General features: G+C 37.0%; 1 protein-coding gene across 1 annotated transcript in view; it reads right to left on the bottom strand.

Annotated features, from left to right (window-relative positions):
* Positions 1 to 16,624, bottom strand: part of LOC104541923 (neural-cadherin-like) — a 47,290-nt gene that overhangs the window by 11,842 nt on the left and 18,824 nt on the right. The window contains exons 14-24 of the mRNA XM_010186088.1: positions 15,895 to 16,081; positions 14,996 to 15,139; positions 13,275 to 13,558; positions 11,140 to 12,754; positions 9,593 to 9,686; positions 8,280 to 8,464; positions 7,837 to 8,066; positions 5,001 to 5,278; positions 3,953 to 4,167; positions 2,811 to 2,938; positions 2,092 to 2,219 (exon numbers count right to left, since the gene is read on the bottom strand). Coding sequence (XP_010184390.1) covers positions 2,092 to 2,219; positions 2,811 to 2,938; positions 3,953 to 4,167; positions 5,001 to 5,278; positions 7,837 to 8,066; positions 8,280 to 8,464; positions 9,593 to 9,686; positions 11,140 to 12,754; positions 13,275 to 13,558; positions 14,996 to 15,139; positions 15,895 to 16,081 — 3,488 coding nt within the window. The remainder of the gene's footprint in view (positions 1 to 2,091; positions 2,220 to 2,810; positions 2,939 to 3,952; positions 4,168 to 5,000; positions 5,279 to 7,836; positions 8,067 to 8,279; positions 8,465 to 9,592; positions 9,687 to 11,139; positions 12,755 to 13,274; positions 13,559 to 14,995; positions 15,140 to 15,894; positions 16,082 to 16,624) is intronic.

Here is a 16,624-nt window from a genome sequence, read left to right as displayed (position 1 = left end):
TGAAGAAACGAAAGTGCAACTGCTTTATCTACTTCTTTCTCTGAAATACAGTCAGTCAATGAGCAGAAGCCAGCCCTTGTCATTCGTTATTTAAACATGACAGTGGAGTTTATTGGGAGTTAAGCTGTGGGACACTATTACAGTCCAGGTATGTTTGTGTTCAAGCCTGGAATAGCTGTTGTATTCTAGACACCGTGTTCTTCAAGTGCTTCTGTGTGCGCATGTTCATCCTATACTGTAGGAATACTACAATAAAGACTGTTTATGGTAAATGTTAGTAATGGTAAATGGTAAAAGACTGTATGTTTATGAAAGTTGGGTCAATGTGGTCTAAAAGGTACAGTACACATGTTCAGGCTCTGCAATGTCTCCCATTCATCTCTCTGAGGCAAAGAATTCCACATATTTTGGTCCTCACAGAGTTTCTTTTTCCCTGAGTTATCAAGCCAATTTTTTGTTTTAATTTCTTCTTATATTTTTCCCTTTGTAGTATGTTCCTTTCATGACCAGGAGGGCTTCATACATCTGCTGACAAGGCTTAATCAGCACACTTGCTGGGACTATCTATTCCATAGCTCAAGTATCTTTATTAGTACAAAGGTTTCCCTAAAATAAAACGTGAATATTTTTCACTGTAATGTAAGGCTCTGTACAAAAGAGATTGTCTAAATCCTCTTTGTTGTACTTTTTATATACACTGAGACTTACGTATCTCTCCTCAGTATTCCTTTCTCTCATTTAAGTGACCTCAATTCCTTCATTCTTTATAGGTCTCATTCTCAAGGCAAGCTGATTATAGTCATCGCTCTTCTCTGGACTATATCCAGTTCGTATCCATCCTGCGCTGTGGTGAACCAACTGGACCCAGGACTCCAGCTGATGCCCAACAGTGCTAACCAGAGTGGAGGAATTACTTTCCATGTCACAGAGATCAACACATGTTGAGGTATTACTGTGTAGTGCTTGCCTTTTTCACATTAACGTGGTATTGTTGACAGACTTTCTGACTACCATCCCTACCTTTTACTGCTTCTTAGCAGTTGTTCCCTTCTCTGTATTTGTGAGGCTGGTTACTTCTGCTTACATGCATTTCCCTTTGTTGAAGAGGAAAAATAGAGTGTATTTCAAGGTCCTATTTTCAGTTTGCTGAGAAAATTTTTCATCCCAAGCCATGCCCTCCAACATACTGGTCATTTCTCCCAGCTTCGTGTTATCAGCAAGAGCAATAACCATCAGTCTAAAGGACTGAAGCATACTGAAACCAAACCCTTGCAGAACGCAACTGAACATCTCCTTCTGCTTTGAATGTAACAACTGCTTTCTGAATAAGACTTTCCAACTTCTTCAATTGTAAGTGAGGCTAAGGGCTGACTCAACAGTACAAGCAATTTAAACCACCAGAGTCATTATCACACCTTGGCTGTAGTACTTTGCTGGAAATCAAAACATAGATGGATTGTATGACTCATCAGGAGATTCTGCAGCCCCACGACCAGGCACACCAGCAGCAGCCTACTTTAATCAGCAGTTTATACAAGTACAGCTGGCCGTGAAGCGAAGAGCTGAGGTACAGATAGATGTGCACTTCCTCTGACTCTGCTGCTATGAAGGCACTAACCTTGGATCAGCCAGAGACCCTGATGTGTCAGTCTGCCTTAACACGTTCGCCAAAGGTTGTCAGTAGGAGTCCTCAGACTTATTCCAATCAGACAGTAACATTGGTTGAGGCTCCAGAGTTATTGCCATTAAAAAGTCAACTGGCTTACTTTCATAAGATTTTCAAGAACAACCTTACAGTGACTTGATAAATCAAGTGAGATAGGTCTTGTAGGTAAGGGATGGTACACAGTACCCAGAAGAGCTCCAGCCACATGGTGTTCTGGGGTTGTCATTCACTACTGCAACACTACTCAAAGACTGGTTGCCTAACATTTGTTTAGTGCTTTAAGGTCCAGACTTGGCCCAGAAGGTCCTGGAGAAAAGAAAATGCTTTTATGCTCCTAGTCACTAATAACTTTGATTTAATTTGATAGGTAAAATATTCAAAGGCCTTAGAATGATCTGCCTTTCAGTGAATCTCCAGAAACGTACCTTGTTTTTCGTGGAACAGTCCCAAAGACTTCACAATTTGTACGATCTTCAGTGGACAGCCATTTGCCTACTCCTTCTATCTCCGAAACAACAGCTGCACTGCAATGATCCAAAGTGAATCGAACTTCCTAGGTCAAAAAACACAGGATTACTGAATTTCTGTAAGGATTTCTGTAAAATTCAATAAACAAGTTATATAAAATAATTTTGGTTTTTTGCATACCATCAAGCAACAAGAGTTGGTTTCTTTTTGTGTTCTGTTTTCCACCTTGCAATAAGCAGTAAAGCAAAATGGAAGCACTTAACAAAATAAGGCACTGAATTTATGCTCCTGAGTAGTTTAACCCCTTTCACAAAAGCTGTAACTGCATTTGCAAATAAATACTTGCTTTTTGTGCATAGGTAATTGATTTAAGTGTCCAAAGTGTACACTGAATGTGCAAATCACAACTAAGCCTTTACACACATTCCACATATGCTGCAGAGCTTAAAAAAACAAGAAAAAATATTTGACTGATGCTGGAATATCGGTTATAACACAAGTACGTTGGGAATTGACAATGCTGTCCTCCCAAAATTCCTATTATTCATCAAATCTGCAAGCACGATTAAAATAACACATATCATTATCCAGTTTGTTTTTTCTACTCTCCTGTTTGTTTCTGTACAGGCAAATACTACTGGAAATATCTCGATGTGGAAAAAATCAAATAACCGACCTGACCATTGGTTCGGACTTCCAGTTGATGCCATTTTTTGTCTGCTACATTCAGGTGACTTGGAAACTGCAGCACCACAAAACCTGAGCCATGGCTCATCTTCAGCACTGGAATACCCCCAGAGAGTTCTAGTTCAACACATGAAATAAATTAAATTCAGCTATGAGAATCTATCCATTTTGGATATTTTAGCAGTTAGTGAATGTACTGATTTAAAGGCTATTGCTAGTCACATAAAGTGGGGTTCACTATAGAAATAACTACAAGTAACTAGAATTATATTCTATCACTTCTATGATGCAGAAATATTCAATACAGTATTTATTTCTATACTCTAGATTGTGTCATTTCTTTGTCAAAACACTGAAACTAATTCCTGATAAGCAATCTACAGTTATATAATGCTCTAAAACAATTAATACATGCAGGTTTTACTCCCTCCCATCTTCTACCCAAATTTACAAGTAACTGCAAAACAAAGCAAAAAAGAGGTTAATGATTAACAATATCCAACAACACTACCTTTCCATTCATTAGGAAAATATGAAACATAAACCACACTGTGTGCATTTTGTATATTAAGTCTTAAAAAATAAGCAGTCATAACCTTTTAAATATGTGTCAACATAAAGCAACAAGTTCTACTTGTGTATAGTTTTTCCTGCAGTGGCACACTGGGGCTGGATTCATCCATCAAATCATTGCCTGTTTAAAAAAGAAAGTGCAAAAATGCCCCGAGACTGAAAGCACTTTAAGTGGATTTGTTTTCACACCAGACTAAGTAAGAATGACATGCAACTAAGACTGTATTAATCATGTAATACCTATCTTCAAAGTACCTAAATTCCTTTATAGCACTACAGTTTTCCTAGGGGGATTATTTTTTTTAATATATCAAACTGTCTATTTTGGTTTCCCCTTGATTCCTACAACCTGGACCTAAAGCCACAGGTTTAGGCTACAAAAATAAACATGAAAGAAGAAAGACCTATTAGGAAATGTTTCAAAATATTTTCAGACCAGAAAATAAATAATCTCAATAGATGGAAAGACAAGAATTCATACTCTGACTACTACACTGTTCACAGGCAACCCATTCCCAAAAGACATTTAATCTTTTTCACACACTTTTGCAGAAGTACCTATTGCAATGAAGTTTGCTGTACTCCCAGGTTCTGGATTGGCTAAAGGACCACTATACAGTAAAAGTCCATCTGGAACCACAGTAATAAACTCTAGAGAGAGTGAGCTTTCAAAACAAGGCCTGATGGGACGAAACCATGCATAACCATTTCCATGGAAACTGTGCTTAGTCTGCTGGCAGTCTGGTCCATGAAACGAAGCAGGACAAAGACATCTGAAAGAGCACAAGCAGAAAAAACAGTCAAAATTCCCCAATTTTCAACTTCTGTTTGGTTTTATTTGCAACAAATGTAGCACTTAAATCACAGTAAAAAAACTGCAGTGAAATAATACAGATTTCAGCAGTCTCAGGGGTGCTTGGCATTTATTATAACAAAGGCTATTTATCCTACATACTATCTCGGGGGCGGGGGGGATGGAGTATTTTTGAGGCCCTGTTTTTGAAAACAACGAATCCTTTCACTAAATAAGTAACATAGAGGACTAAACATCAATTAGTCAATCATTTATTACAGAGAAAACTCATGGAGGTTAATTCCTAGCTAGAATAAACCAGTTTAATTTCACTAAAAGAATACTGCTGTGTGCCAGCTGATGCTATAACAAAGCAAGTTTCCTATCTAATGTTTTCTAAACTCCTTATTACCCACTTTTTAAACTACATTTCACTCCTCCTATATCCTGCTGCTGCCACTGATATTCAACTTTATTATTACTCTTCTGGAAGTGAAAAAGAAAAAAAAGCAGAGCACACTTCCCATTCCTTCATATTGAATTAGGTGCTCTGAAAAAATGACACCTTAATTATATCACTGTTTTTTCCCCAGGTTTTTATTTCTTACTCACACACTACTTCCACCACTTTCAGGACTACAGCACCATTACTAGGTCATTAGTAAAGACCTTGTTGTCATCACGGTTACACTCCAGTGCACTTGTGGGTCAGAAGAACATTTATAATTTTTTTGGACCTGTATCTTGTAATCACTTGACACATTAAAAATAGAAAAAAAAAAGTAAGAGAATCTGCAATACAAGTTTCCTCACCTGTAACCATTCAAAGTGTCAATACACATCCCACCATTGAGGCAAGGGCTTTGAGGGTAGGAGGAACAAGACTGATGCACTCGGTCCCTAGCAGAGCAGGTGCAGACCGCACTGATGGTGGTCGTTACCGAGACGAACGACACGCTTCCAGTATCCATCAGTGTTGGGATGTCACTCACAGTGAGGTAGTTCGTACAACCATTGCCCTCACTACAATTTGTACTCCTACATTCATCTACATCGATCTGTGAAACGTTCAATTGTAAAGCTGACTGGATCTACGAGAAAATAGAGTAACACATCATCAGTCTCTTCCTACTGAATGCTTTTACTTACTCCTTAATTTCTGAAAAATCTAAGCCATCACGGACTTATTGGAATGCTTTAGTTTCTTGAGTATTAATTAGTAACATCCCTGACTATACAGGCAAGCAAAATTATTTCACAAATACAGGAAAATTTTCAAAAACTTTACAGTAGCAGTATTTCCTAAAAACTTCATCACTGACACAACTGACTGTGAACATGTTAAATCTGTCCTGGCCTACACATTGTTTCCAAGGACCAAAGTTCTGAGAGCAGTGATACTCCCAACTTCAGACCTCTTGCACTTCAGCCAGTAGCCTACACATTGGGCTAAGTTATCACTAAGTTGGTTCCTTGGCACAACAGATTTCTTTCTACCTGTTTGGAGATTTTACACAGGTGCTTAGAGAGCTTCAGAATTTGATTTGTATTTGGTAATTCTATTACATTAAAATGACATGTATTTAGTGCCCAAACCTGAATACAAGAGATATTACTCACAAGGGTACACATTGAGGTATACAAATGTAAAACTAACAACATGAGATCAGACTTAGACTCTCTTTAGTTATACATTTAGTATGTATTTTTCAAATGCTAAAATGCATGACAAATATTTTTAAATATGCTTTGAAAAGACCAAAACAAATACTAAAGCACTTCCATTTTTTTAACTTGTGCAATCACCTCAATTTACCACTGCAAGAACTTTGACCTTTATAATCAATTGTCAGTATATCCTCAAATATCATAACATGTATCAAAAAATATGTCCCCAAAGGCATAAAATATACTTCATAATGACATGATACATCCAGTCAATGCAGTTTCGTGTCCACGGCCCACACCTATCATCATTAGTGGAGAATCTATAATGCACATTTAGATACCGATGTAACACTGTTACAGAAAAACGTAGTGTATATAAACAACCTTGGCTCCTTTACAGTATTAGGATGGATTATTTTTCTGCTAAATTAAATAGTTGCTGTAAAGCTATATCCCAAGGAGGTAACACAAATAAATTTATTTAGCAATTCAATGAATAATGCCAGTGCTAATTACTTATTTTCTATATTTATAGTTAAACACATGTACAAAACCTATTGGATAAATTCTCCAGCCTTGATTGGTTTTCTCTAAACTATTGGTGATTACTCACTATTCATTAAATATTGAAAGGTGACATATAATTAATACAAACATATTTTTTCATTAAAATATGTGAAGAAATCCCCTTGTTACCACTTTGATTAATTCACCTGCCATACATTATGGCACAGAACATTTGAAATCTATGCAATTTTCTATATTATTGTTGCAGTAATTCAATAAATATGCAAAAGAAGCAGTCATTACACTTCATGAATACTATCCATCTCTGGTATTTCCTACTCGGTCACTCTAGAGAGTCTCATAATCCACACGACTATTTAAGATACAGTAAGACGTAGGCAGGGGGTTAAGTTATTACTGTTTGGTTCGCAGAATCTGGCAGACCCTACCATATTCACACAACTGGAAAGTGCTGTTTTCTCTTCAGGAAAAGTCCTCCATAAGATGTACCATGTATTAAACTCAAATATGCTTCTATAGCCACAGCTGTCAGGAAGTACTGCCTCGTCCAGGGCAAGTTACAAGCCCAGAAATGGCATCTTGCCTTTGCGCAAGGCAGCAGCTTTACTGCCTATTCAGCAGCATCTACAGGACTTCAGCAAAGCCAAAATCTGGAGAAAATAAAAGTGAGGCCAAGACAGACCATCTTAGAGGGCACGCAGGATCTGGTAAGAAAGTAGGACAGTCAGGGAACATCAGAAAGGGGAAGAAAACATCTTATATTCAAAAACTATTTTCCCTTTATAATAGTAAAAACAGTTGGGAAAGGGTGTCATTTTGTATTTAAAGTTGTTCTCTGGTGAATTAAATACAATCATAAATTGGTTGTCTCTATCTTACTTATCTATTGTAACTGTTGTTCTAACCTGCATACTCCTTTCAGCGGGATTTTTGCTACAGACTGTAATCTCTTTGTACAGTAGAATTTCCATGTGGGTGGCATCAAACCTCTACTATAAGTGTCTAACCACAAGCTGATGATTTGGGTATTTCCATCAACATCTGCAACGCCCAAAAAGGCACTTTTTCGTCACTTGCAAGGCATCCTCTGCACCACCTTGGCTTCTAAGGATTCTTCTGATTTCATATTCAAGAGTCTGATAGATTACACAATGAAGCACTGACTGGAAAAAACACAGGCAAATGTACCATGATGGGAATAGAGGATCATCTTTCTGTAGCTAAAAAGTGGTCATATTTATTGAACCAGAAGTTAGTACAACCATACAATAACTGTATGTATGGGACTAAGGAGAAGGGAGAAAGCTTGTATTAAGCACTTGCTTGACAAGTGAAGCAAAAAAGCCTCACCTGTAGATCTAATGTATTCTCCCACTGAGGTTTGGGATACATACCTTGAAAACTCAGTATTTGGGTGAATTACATAGATGTACGATAACTCTAGAAAATATACCTCATTTTTAAAAGCTGCCATCTCAGCATGCAGTTTCTCGGGTCTGTAATATGCTGAGCCATCACGGACTGCAAATCTTACATCTGTCTGTTTTCCATCATTGTTCATCACACTGAAGACAATGATATCGCTAAGTTTAGCGGGTAACATTCTCGCTAGTAATTCCTTGAACTTCTCATGTCTCGTTTTGCCGTGTTCATCTCTCCTTATGAACTCCTCTGCTGCAACATCTGAGTTTGGGATTCAAAAACAGATAAACATGAAATACTGGGAGACCACAGGTTAATTTTTTAATTTATTTCTCATTTAACGATATGGAAACACAGCAGAAAATGCCCTACACTAATGAGTAAATCAAGCATTCATATAATACCACCTACTTCACATCAGCATTCAGTTATAGAAGCAGCAGTTCTAAACTCTCACCAGCAAATAAAACTAACCTGAGAGACGGATAGTGGCTGAGTTTTGTATGGCTTCATTTTCCAGCTCTTCGACATGGATTTGTACTGTAGATATAACATCAGGACAAACTCCATCAGAAACTCTAACTTTTAAGTTGTATATTCCATGAGGAGTGTTATCCACCATCGTCAAAGAACCAGTCCTCTGATTTAATCTGAAAGACCTAGACATAAACCTTCATTTAGGAAACTTTAATAAATCAAAACGGAGAACTTTATTCATTAACATAACTCAAGTCTTAACTGTTACTATGAAGATTACAGGATCAAAGCTGACGGGAATTAGCAAACAACCTTAGCAAAGCACCAGACACCCCTTAATTCAGAAATTACAATCTGCAGTTTATAAAAATATGTTTCTGCCACTCCCAAATTCCCAGACTTTCCCAATCCTGAAGAAAGCAGTGTCTAGTTTACATAGTCATCATGGGCAGGTCTATGAGGTAAGTATTGGAAAGTGACAAATTCACACCAAGTTTTTCCAGATTCTCATTTATCCATCTGGACAGGATAAGGTCTGTATGAAATCTCTGATATCATCTTTATTTGCCACTTTAAAGGGACAGTAATCAGTAATTATGGAAATATTCCATGACCACTATCATGAAACAGTAAAATGGGCCCAGGGTTGCTAGTAGACAAAAACTCAATCTTTAATTTTGGGCTACATAAAGCTTTTAAACTCCTATTCACAGCAGAGACAAAAATTCACATTCATTTTCACATCCAACTCCTGTATTTTGAACAGCATACAACTATGCTATATGCTATATATGAAAAAATAATGTATAAGTAGGGATTAAGGATCCTATTCAATATTTCAATCAACACAAAACAACTTCACTAATCTAAGAGTGATGCAATTGTAAATTTAGCCATCAACAGAGATCACCAAATTCTCTTCAACTTTTGATGAAATGGTTCTATTCTGCACTTTTAAATTTGGGATTTTTATTCCATCAACTCTAACACTTGAGGGCAAGTATTAAAAACTCTGCCCATTTTTAAATTGGATCTTACAGAATGAACTTTTTAAAATAAATCAATGATGACATCTGACTAAAAATCAACATCATGGTGTGATCCTGCATTCTCTTGGAAAAATATTTAATATATTAATTTCCTAAAACTTAATTACCCAAGAGGAAAAAAAGAGCATTCAGAAGGTATGTTCCTTAATACACTCAATAACTCTGACTTTATGCACGTCTTCAACACAGAGAAATACATGGTGAGTAAAATAATTACAGAAGCATAAATATTACTCATTTTGACACAAATACAATCCTCACTTGAGCAGTTCTCCTTCAGAGAGAAATGTTTTATTGTCCCAGTCATCTTGATCTGGTGCAAACACTTCCCCAAGCACTGTTGTTGACCATTTTCCTGTTGAGATAAATTATAATAAATCTCCATTTAATTTTTGCTTTTCAGCTCAATTTATATGCTGATGCATTCATTTCTGTGTTTATTATTTTCAGATTCCTGTTCAATTTAGTGATGGTTATGATCCATGATTATTAAAATAATGCATAGCCTGTCACATGATTTCTGTCAGTTCTGGAAAGGTGAATACTGTATGGATGTCACAGGAAAGGAGAAAAGCTGAAACCAACACAATACAACAACAGAACAATACATAAATACAACTCTGTATAAAATTCTCAGACCAAAACAAAAATAATACAAAAAAAAATCACCACATCAGGAGTTACTCCCCAAATGTTACATTGCTACTCTACTATTTCAAATGGCACACCAGTGGAATCCAGTAAAAGAGGGAGAGCATCTTGTGGGGTGCAGCTGGGAGAGAACGACACAGCTGAGAAAAGGCAATGAGCAAGAAGTCACCTAGCTGTGACAGTTCTTGGCCCTTTTTTCAGAAATAACAGATTTGGGGAAAAGTGTAGCAAACCAGGCTCCTAGGACTAGTTTCAGGTCAAGCTTTAAAGGTAATTTCAGGAAAAAACACAGTAATAGAAATTTAAAACAAAAAATTAGAAAATATTATTAAACTGTTCATCGTCTGCTAAACCATTCTGATGAAAAAATGTATTCACTTAAAGGATGCATTTGCTCTGTTCTCTCCTGCAACGTTAAACCTTGCAGTACTGTGGCTGTTATCACAGAGCAGCTCTCCTGCCAGTATTTTCTCCTGCTAGTATTTCTTGAACTAGGTACTGTGCACCACTTAAGACTACATCCAGAACAGCAATTTATTTTTTTTAGGACAAAGACTACATGTTCTAGGAAGCAGTCACTTACTGCACCCCAAAGATTATTCTTTTTCTAAAAAAAGCACTGACCCAGCTTTCTGTTGGATCTTTTCTTGCCAGCAGAAAACCTCCCTCCTCAAGATTTCCATCCTGCTCAGCCACACAGTGGCTGTCACAGTGGAGGTGGGACTGGTCTACAATTTCTGGGTAGGGCTCATCTATGAACCTCTGCTTCTCTAATTTGCTTCAGTTCTGCCATTCTCATCTTCAGATCTCTCAGCGTCAGATACTTTCCAATTTTTGTGCACACACATAAAAAAATTTTCCTCTGTGTAGGTGAAAACTAGTAAATGGAAAATAGATGTTATTGGTTTATAAAAATAACGCTTTATCTGAAAGTGCAATATATACTTGTTTGCAGCTAACAGGTTTTTTGGTAGATGATCTTTTACACACTAGGGTCTGAGCTCTGCAAATATACATTACTTACTAGTTTACAGAACTGGAGTTTCAGTTTCAAAATATGTAAACTATTTTTAAAAAATTAAAAACTGCAAGGCAGAAATTATGTGTAAAACTCTCCTATATTTATGAATGTGATATTATATCCAAATAGCACTTACCTTTGTAACTGTACACATAGACTTCCTTATGGCCAGACTCATGGCAGTTGTCATTTTCATCACCGATTGTTATAGTCAGGGTGTTTGTAGAGCTCATAGCTGGAATCCCACTATCTGTTATCACTATTGGCAGATGAAACACCTTCTGCTTTTCTCTGTCAAAGGACCTCAGAGCAGTTACAGTTGCTGTGTTATCTCTGTTATCAGTAAGAGAAAAATCCAAAGAATTCTGATAATCTGGTGGCAATGAAAATGTAAAGGGTGGCCCATTCTCCTCACTATCTGGATCAAATGCATGAAGCAGTTTTGATGTATGGTTCATATACACTATTTCAGGTCTCAATATATTTTCCCAAACTACAGGCATGTATGGTGCCTCAAACCTTGGTCCATTGTCATTAACATCAAGCAAGTTAATCAAAACTGTAGCGCTTCCAGTGAGGGCGGGTGTCCCTTGATCTGAAGCCTGTACAATTAAACTGTATTTTTTAATGACTTCCCGATCTAGTGGATTTGCCACAATCACATGACCATATTGGTCTACTGTAAACTGTCTCATAGGATCCGAATCTGTCTTTATGGAATACATAATGTTCCCATTCAAACCGGAATCCTTGTCTGTAGCTCTCATCGTGATTACTGTAGTACCTACAGGCATGTTTTCAAATAGAGGGCTCGCCTGAATAAACTGAGAAAGGAAAACTGGGCTGTGGTCATTAGAGTCTTCAACTTCAATCAGGCACACTGCAATACTAGAAAAATCAAGATCTTCCACTGTTACAGTAAGATTAAACTGCCTTTCACGTGCATTCTCAAAATCCAGGTTTTTTTTCAGTCGAATAGTGGCACATTGCCATTCTTTGTCATTCTCAATAAAAAACTTCTGATCTGGGTCTCCCCCGACGATACTGAATATTAAGTCAGCATTTTCAGCAACATCTGCATCTGTAGCACACACTTGCAGAACTTCGGAGTCGATGGCGCTGTTTTCAGGAATTGTTGCCTGCCACATCGTTTTCGTGAATTTAGGTACATGATCATTGACGTCTGCAATCCAAATAGTGGCAGTGCCAGTTCCTGTTAGGCCACCCCCATCTCTTGCTTCAACAGTCAGAAAATAATTGTCAGTCCTTTCTCTGTCTAGCATTCCCCCCGCTACATGGATTGTACCAGTATTGGGATTGATATTAAACATGTCAGTACCAAACTCATTTTTTACATTCTCTGTTATCCTGTAAGTCAGAACAGCATTAAGACCTACATTTGGATCATCACGATCAACTGCACCCATTTCCATGACTATCGTGTCTGCAGGAGAATTTTCAAAGACATTCCCGTTGCAATCATCAGGCATGCATGTGAACGTGGGTGCATTGTCATTTATATCCCACACATTAATAATTACATCAGCAAATCCTGTAAGTCCTTCTCCACCTTCATCAGTAGCCAGTACAACAAATCTCCACAGTGCTCTCTCTTCCCGATCCAGCATCTTGTGTGAGTAAATGCTGCCTGTTTTCTCATCTATTGTGAAAATATCAGCTGCGCCATAACCATGCAATGAGTATCTCATATCTCCTTCATCCACACTACTATCGGGATCATTTGCCATAACCTACAAAAGTTTTGAAAACAAAGACATGGAAATTATACAATATGCAACGGTTACATTATATGCTATACGCTGCTACTATTTAAAGGAGTCCAGCCAAAAGTATATGACATGCTATTAATATGGGTACGCCAGATGAATGGCAAATGAGAGGTGGCTGAGGGACAATTCAGAGTAGGTAAATATGCTTTGCATTACAATAACAATGTAGATATTCTAATACTAAAATAGTTTTTTTTTCACAGTTGTAGAGGTAATTTAACTATGCTATTCTGATAGCTACTTTAAAATGTTAATGATTTGCTTTTTAGGATCCCAAATCATTCATTCTGTTTATCCTACTTATTAGCTTTGTAATTATTTTTCCATAAAAGTTCATTTCTCTTCTTCCACTGACAAAAAAACCTCAGTAAAACTAAATTTAATTAATATATCTGTGCTGGATTATTATTAACAAAATTGTACCAGAGTACTCTGTGCTATTTCACTGTAATATTACAATCTCTGGAACTGCATACACTACCTGAAGTACAAAGACTGGTAACCCATCCAGTTCCTCAATTATGCTTCCATAGTACTCATTGATAGAAAAAATTGGAGTCTCATCATTTTTATTCATGACATTGATGACGACAACTGCATAATCTTCCCATTTCCCATCAGAGGCCAACAAGTGAATCTCATACATTTTTGCTTCTTCATAATCCAGTGGTTGGGCAATAAAAATGGCTCCTGTTTCTGGTTCTACATCAAGTACTCCTCCTGTGTTTCCAGCTGTGATCTGATACCGTAATTTAGCATTTGTTCCTGTCAATTACCAACAGTGTCAGAAAACACACATATCTTGAAGTAGATTAAAACATGGGATGTTACAATCAAGTACAAATCATATGCTGATTTTTGGTATTTTAGTTTTGTGGTATTTTAAAACATGCAGCTATGTCACATTACTTACCAGCATTTTCAATTCTGGTACATTCAATTGTAACTTGTGTCTAATTATAAAATGTGTCTTTGCAATGAGGCATTAATTCTGCTTTTACTTAACAAATTCATTGAAGGATCAATATGACTGGCCAAGGCTATGGGACCAAAAAAACAAACTCCTATTTGCTAACACCCAGCACGTAAGAATGAGTTATCATCAAATACTTCACACCATAGAACAATTCTGCACTCATATTTATACATAGACTTTACCAACAAACAGGATAATTATGTATCAAGCCAGAGCAGAAGTCTTAACTGAACTTCTCAAAGTTTCAGATGCAGTACTAATTTGCTGATGAGTTTAGATCAAGTAAAGAATTTTAACTTTTCTGCAAGTACTACCTTTCCATTACCATTCTTCTTCCCTTCTTTCATAGCTACATCTTCAATCATTTATAAAGAGGACAGAAATGAAGTGCCATATACCCATCACATCAAGCCCTCTGATCCAACACTGTAGAGCAGATTCACAGGCAGCCTAAGTAATAAATGAAAAGTTCCTTGACTAGGTAAATACTTCTTCAGTACAACTCAGCCTTATTTGCCTCAACCTCCTTGACTGAGTGAGGAATCAAATGCAGCCAGGATGTCCATGCACTTCAGTCAGACAGAACTGGGACTTGTGCAACAAAAAAAAGTATGCTTTCACCACACAGCAAAGTCAAATCAGTAGTTCACCACAGCCAAAAGAGGGAGGTCTGTACCATTCCCCCTCTCATTTATGAGCACTGGTTATGCACTTATTTTTACATGACTTTTGGCTGAATTCCTGACTGATTTGTAGAAAAAGTAATATAACTAAGACTCATCATATGCATTGAGGATGTCTAGCTTCAAATCTGAGAATGTGTACCAAAAAAATAAAGAACAATACAACTATATTGTCCATAAAGAAAGCAAATGAATCTCACTGAAATCAAGTCTGATTCATCCTAGTTAATCGAGACATTTTTATTGGTGCCCATGTGTAAGAAAATTATATGATCTATAATAAATTTGTATTTGCTGACACAGAAATTATTCCCCATCATCTCACATTAACGTATCACCTACCGAAATAAGAGGCACTTGACTTATGCCTCTCAGCTCCATTATGAAGTAATGCTCATGCCTGATCAGTTCACACTTAAAGAAGTTTTAAAATCTACAGACAAAAAGACATTTTCCTTTCTAACACCACTAAATATGTCTTGGTGTGCTGAAATTAACTCATTAATATTTTAGACACAGCTATGGGGAATTTCAATACTTTACCTTCATCTTCATCATTAGCACTGACTGTAATGATAGTCGAGCCCACATCCTGGTCTTCATCCACATTTACTTCATAGACACTTTGAGTGAAGACAGGCTTGTTATCATTCACATCACTGATAAAAATGCGCACGTAGGCTGTGTCTAGAGAGCCAAGAAACAAGAGATTAAAATACTCAGTTGTGCCACTTCTGTCAGCTACAATTCCTTAAACTGTCTAGCTACACATTAAATGAAGACAAATATGCAGACAATACAGAAACAAACCCTTAGGGTTGTGGACAATATATATACCAACATTACTCAAAAGCACTTGGATATCAAATGAATGTCACATCCAATTTGTTTAAACAGATAATATGTGAATAATTGATGCCTAATATGGCAATTGCACAGTTTTCAGTCATAACTTTTTGTCCTGAAGCCACAAAAGCTAAATTTTAAGTCTTTATTTAACCACAGCCGTCAACAGAGAAAGGAATTTTCTATGTTGAACTTTCCTACTTCATACTTTATAATTACTTTTGACTGAATACAGTGCCCATATGGAGTGCTTTGATAAACACCTCCACTACCCAAAGATCTGCATCCTATGGATAACAGGTGCATCTTTGCTAGCTAGGAAATATCCTCTAAACTCTTATCTATGAAGCCCTAGTTTTGATTTCAGAACAAAAAAACTTGCCTGATCATCATACAAAATATCTCTTCCAACTCTGACGCAATTGTTGCACAGAGAAACAGTTAAAAAAACCCCAAAACTCCAAAACCAAAACAAGACACACTTTCACAAGTACACTTGGAAAAAAAACCAAACATTTAATCTTGCATTTCAAAGCTTCTGTTTTCAGAGACCAATTCAGGCAAAATTATGCTTGTTACAGACATCTGTTTCTTACCAGAGTTTGGCTTCCCATGTTTTCCAGGTCGAGCTGATTCAGAGCCATCCTCTGACTTGACTTCTAGAAGGTAGGACCCCTTCTTCTCTCTGTCAAACACTGAGGCAGTGTATATTGAGCCTGTCTGTGAGTCTAAGCGAAAATATGTGTAGTCTCTGCCACTGTCATGTAACAGGGAGTAAGTGATCTGAAGGATTAAAAAGAGGTTGTTAATCTATACTTTTCTTTTGTTGGATAATTCATAACTAAATAAGTACTTAAAGAGAGGAAGAACAGTCTCACGTTTGAGAACTTGATCAGGGCCAAGAAAGCTGGGTAAAACTGCCAGCTTGAGCAATCTAGTTTAAAGTCAATTAACATCCCTTCATGTTGTCTGCCAATCCGTAAATGGAAACAAGTTTGTCTTGTCTAATCAGTTCTTGAGTTCATGTTCACACAGTGCTTGTACAACAGCTCTCAAACTCAGCTAAAGATCTCAGGTACTAATAGAATAGTCACAACTGAGCTGAATTTGAACTTGCTCCTTATCATGGGTCATGTTCTAGTCTCTATTATATATATATATATATATATATATATGTTTTTCTGCACTTGACTTCAGCTTGCACTCTTGTTCTAAGCATATACCTACTTTCAATTTTGAAAATCAATCTACAGTAACAAATACATGCAGTATTGGTCTTGACATATTTCGTAAGGATTCCGTTTTCAGTACCCCCAGTGATTTATA

This window comes from Mesitornis unicolor, unplaced genomic scaffold, assembly GCF_000695765.1.
Source record: "Mesitornis unicolor isolate BGI_N332 unplaced genomic scaffold, ASM69576v1 scaffold29136, whole genome shotgun sequence".
Taxonomy (NCBI): domain Eukaryota; kingdom Metazoa; phylum Chordata; class Aves; order Mesitornithiformes; family Mesitornithidae; genus Mesitornis; species Mesitornis unicolor.
This window is presented reverse-complemented; position numbering and strand designations above follow the sequence as displayed.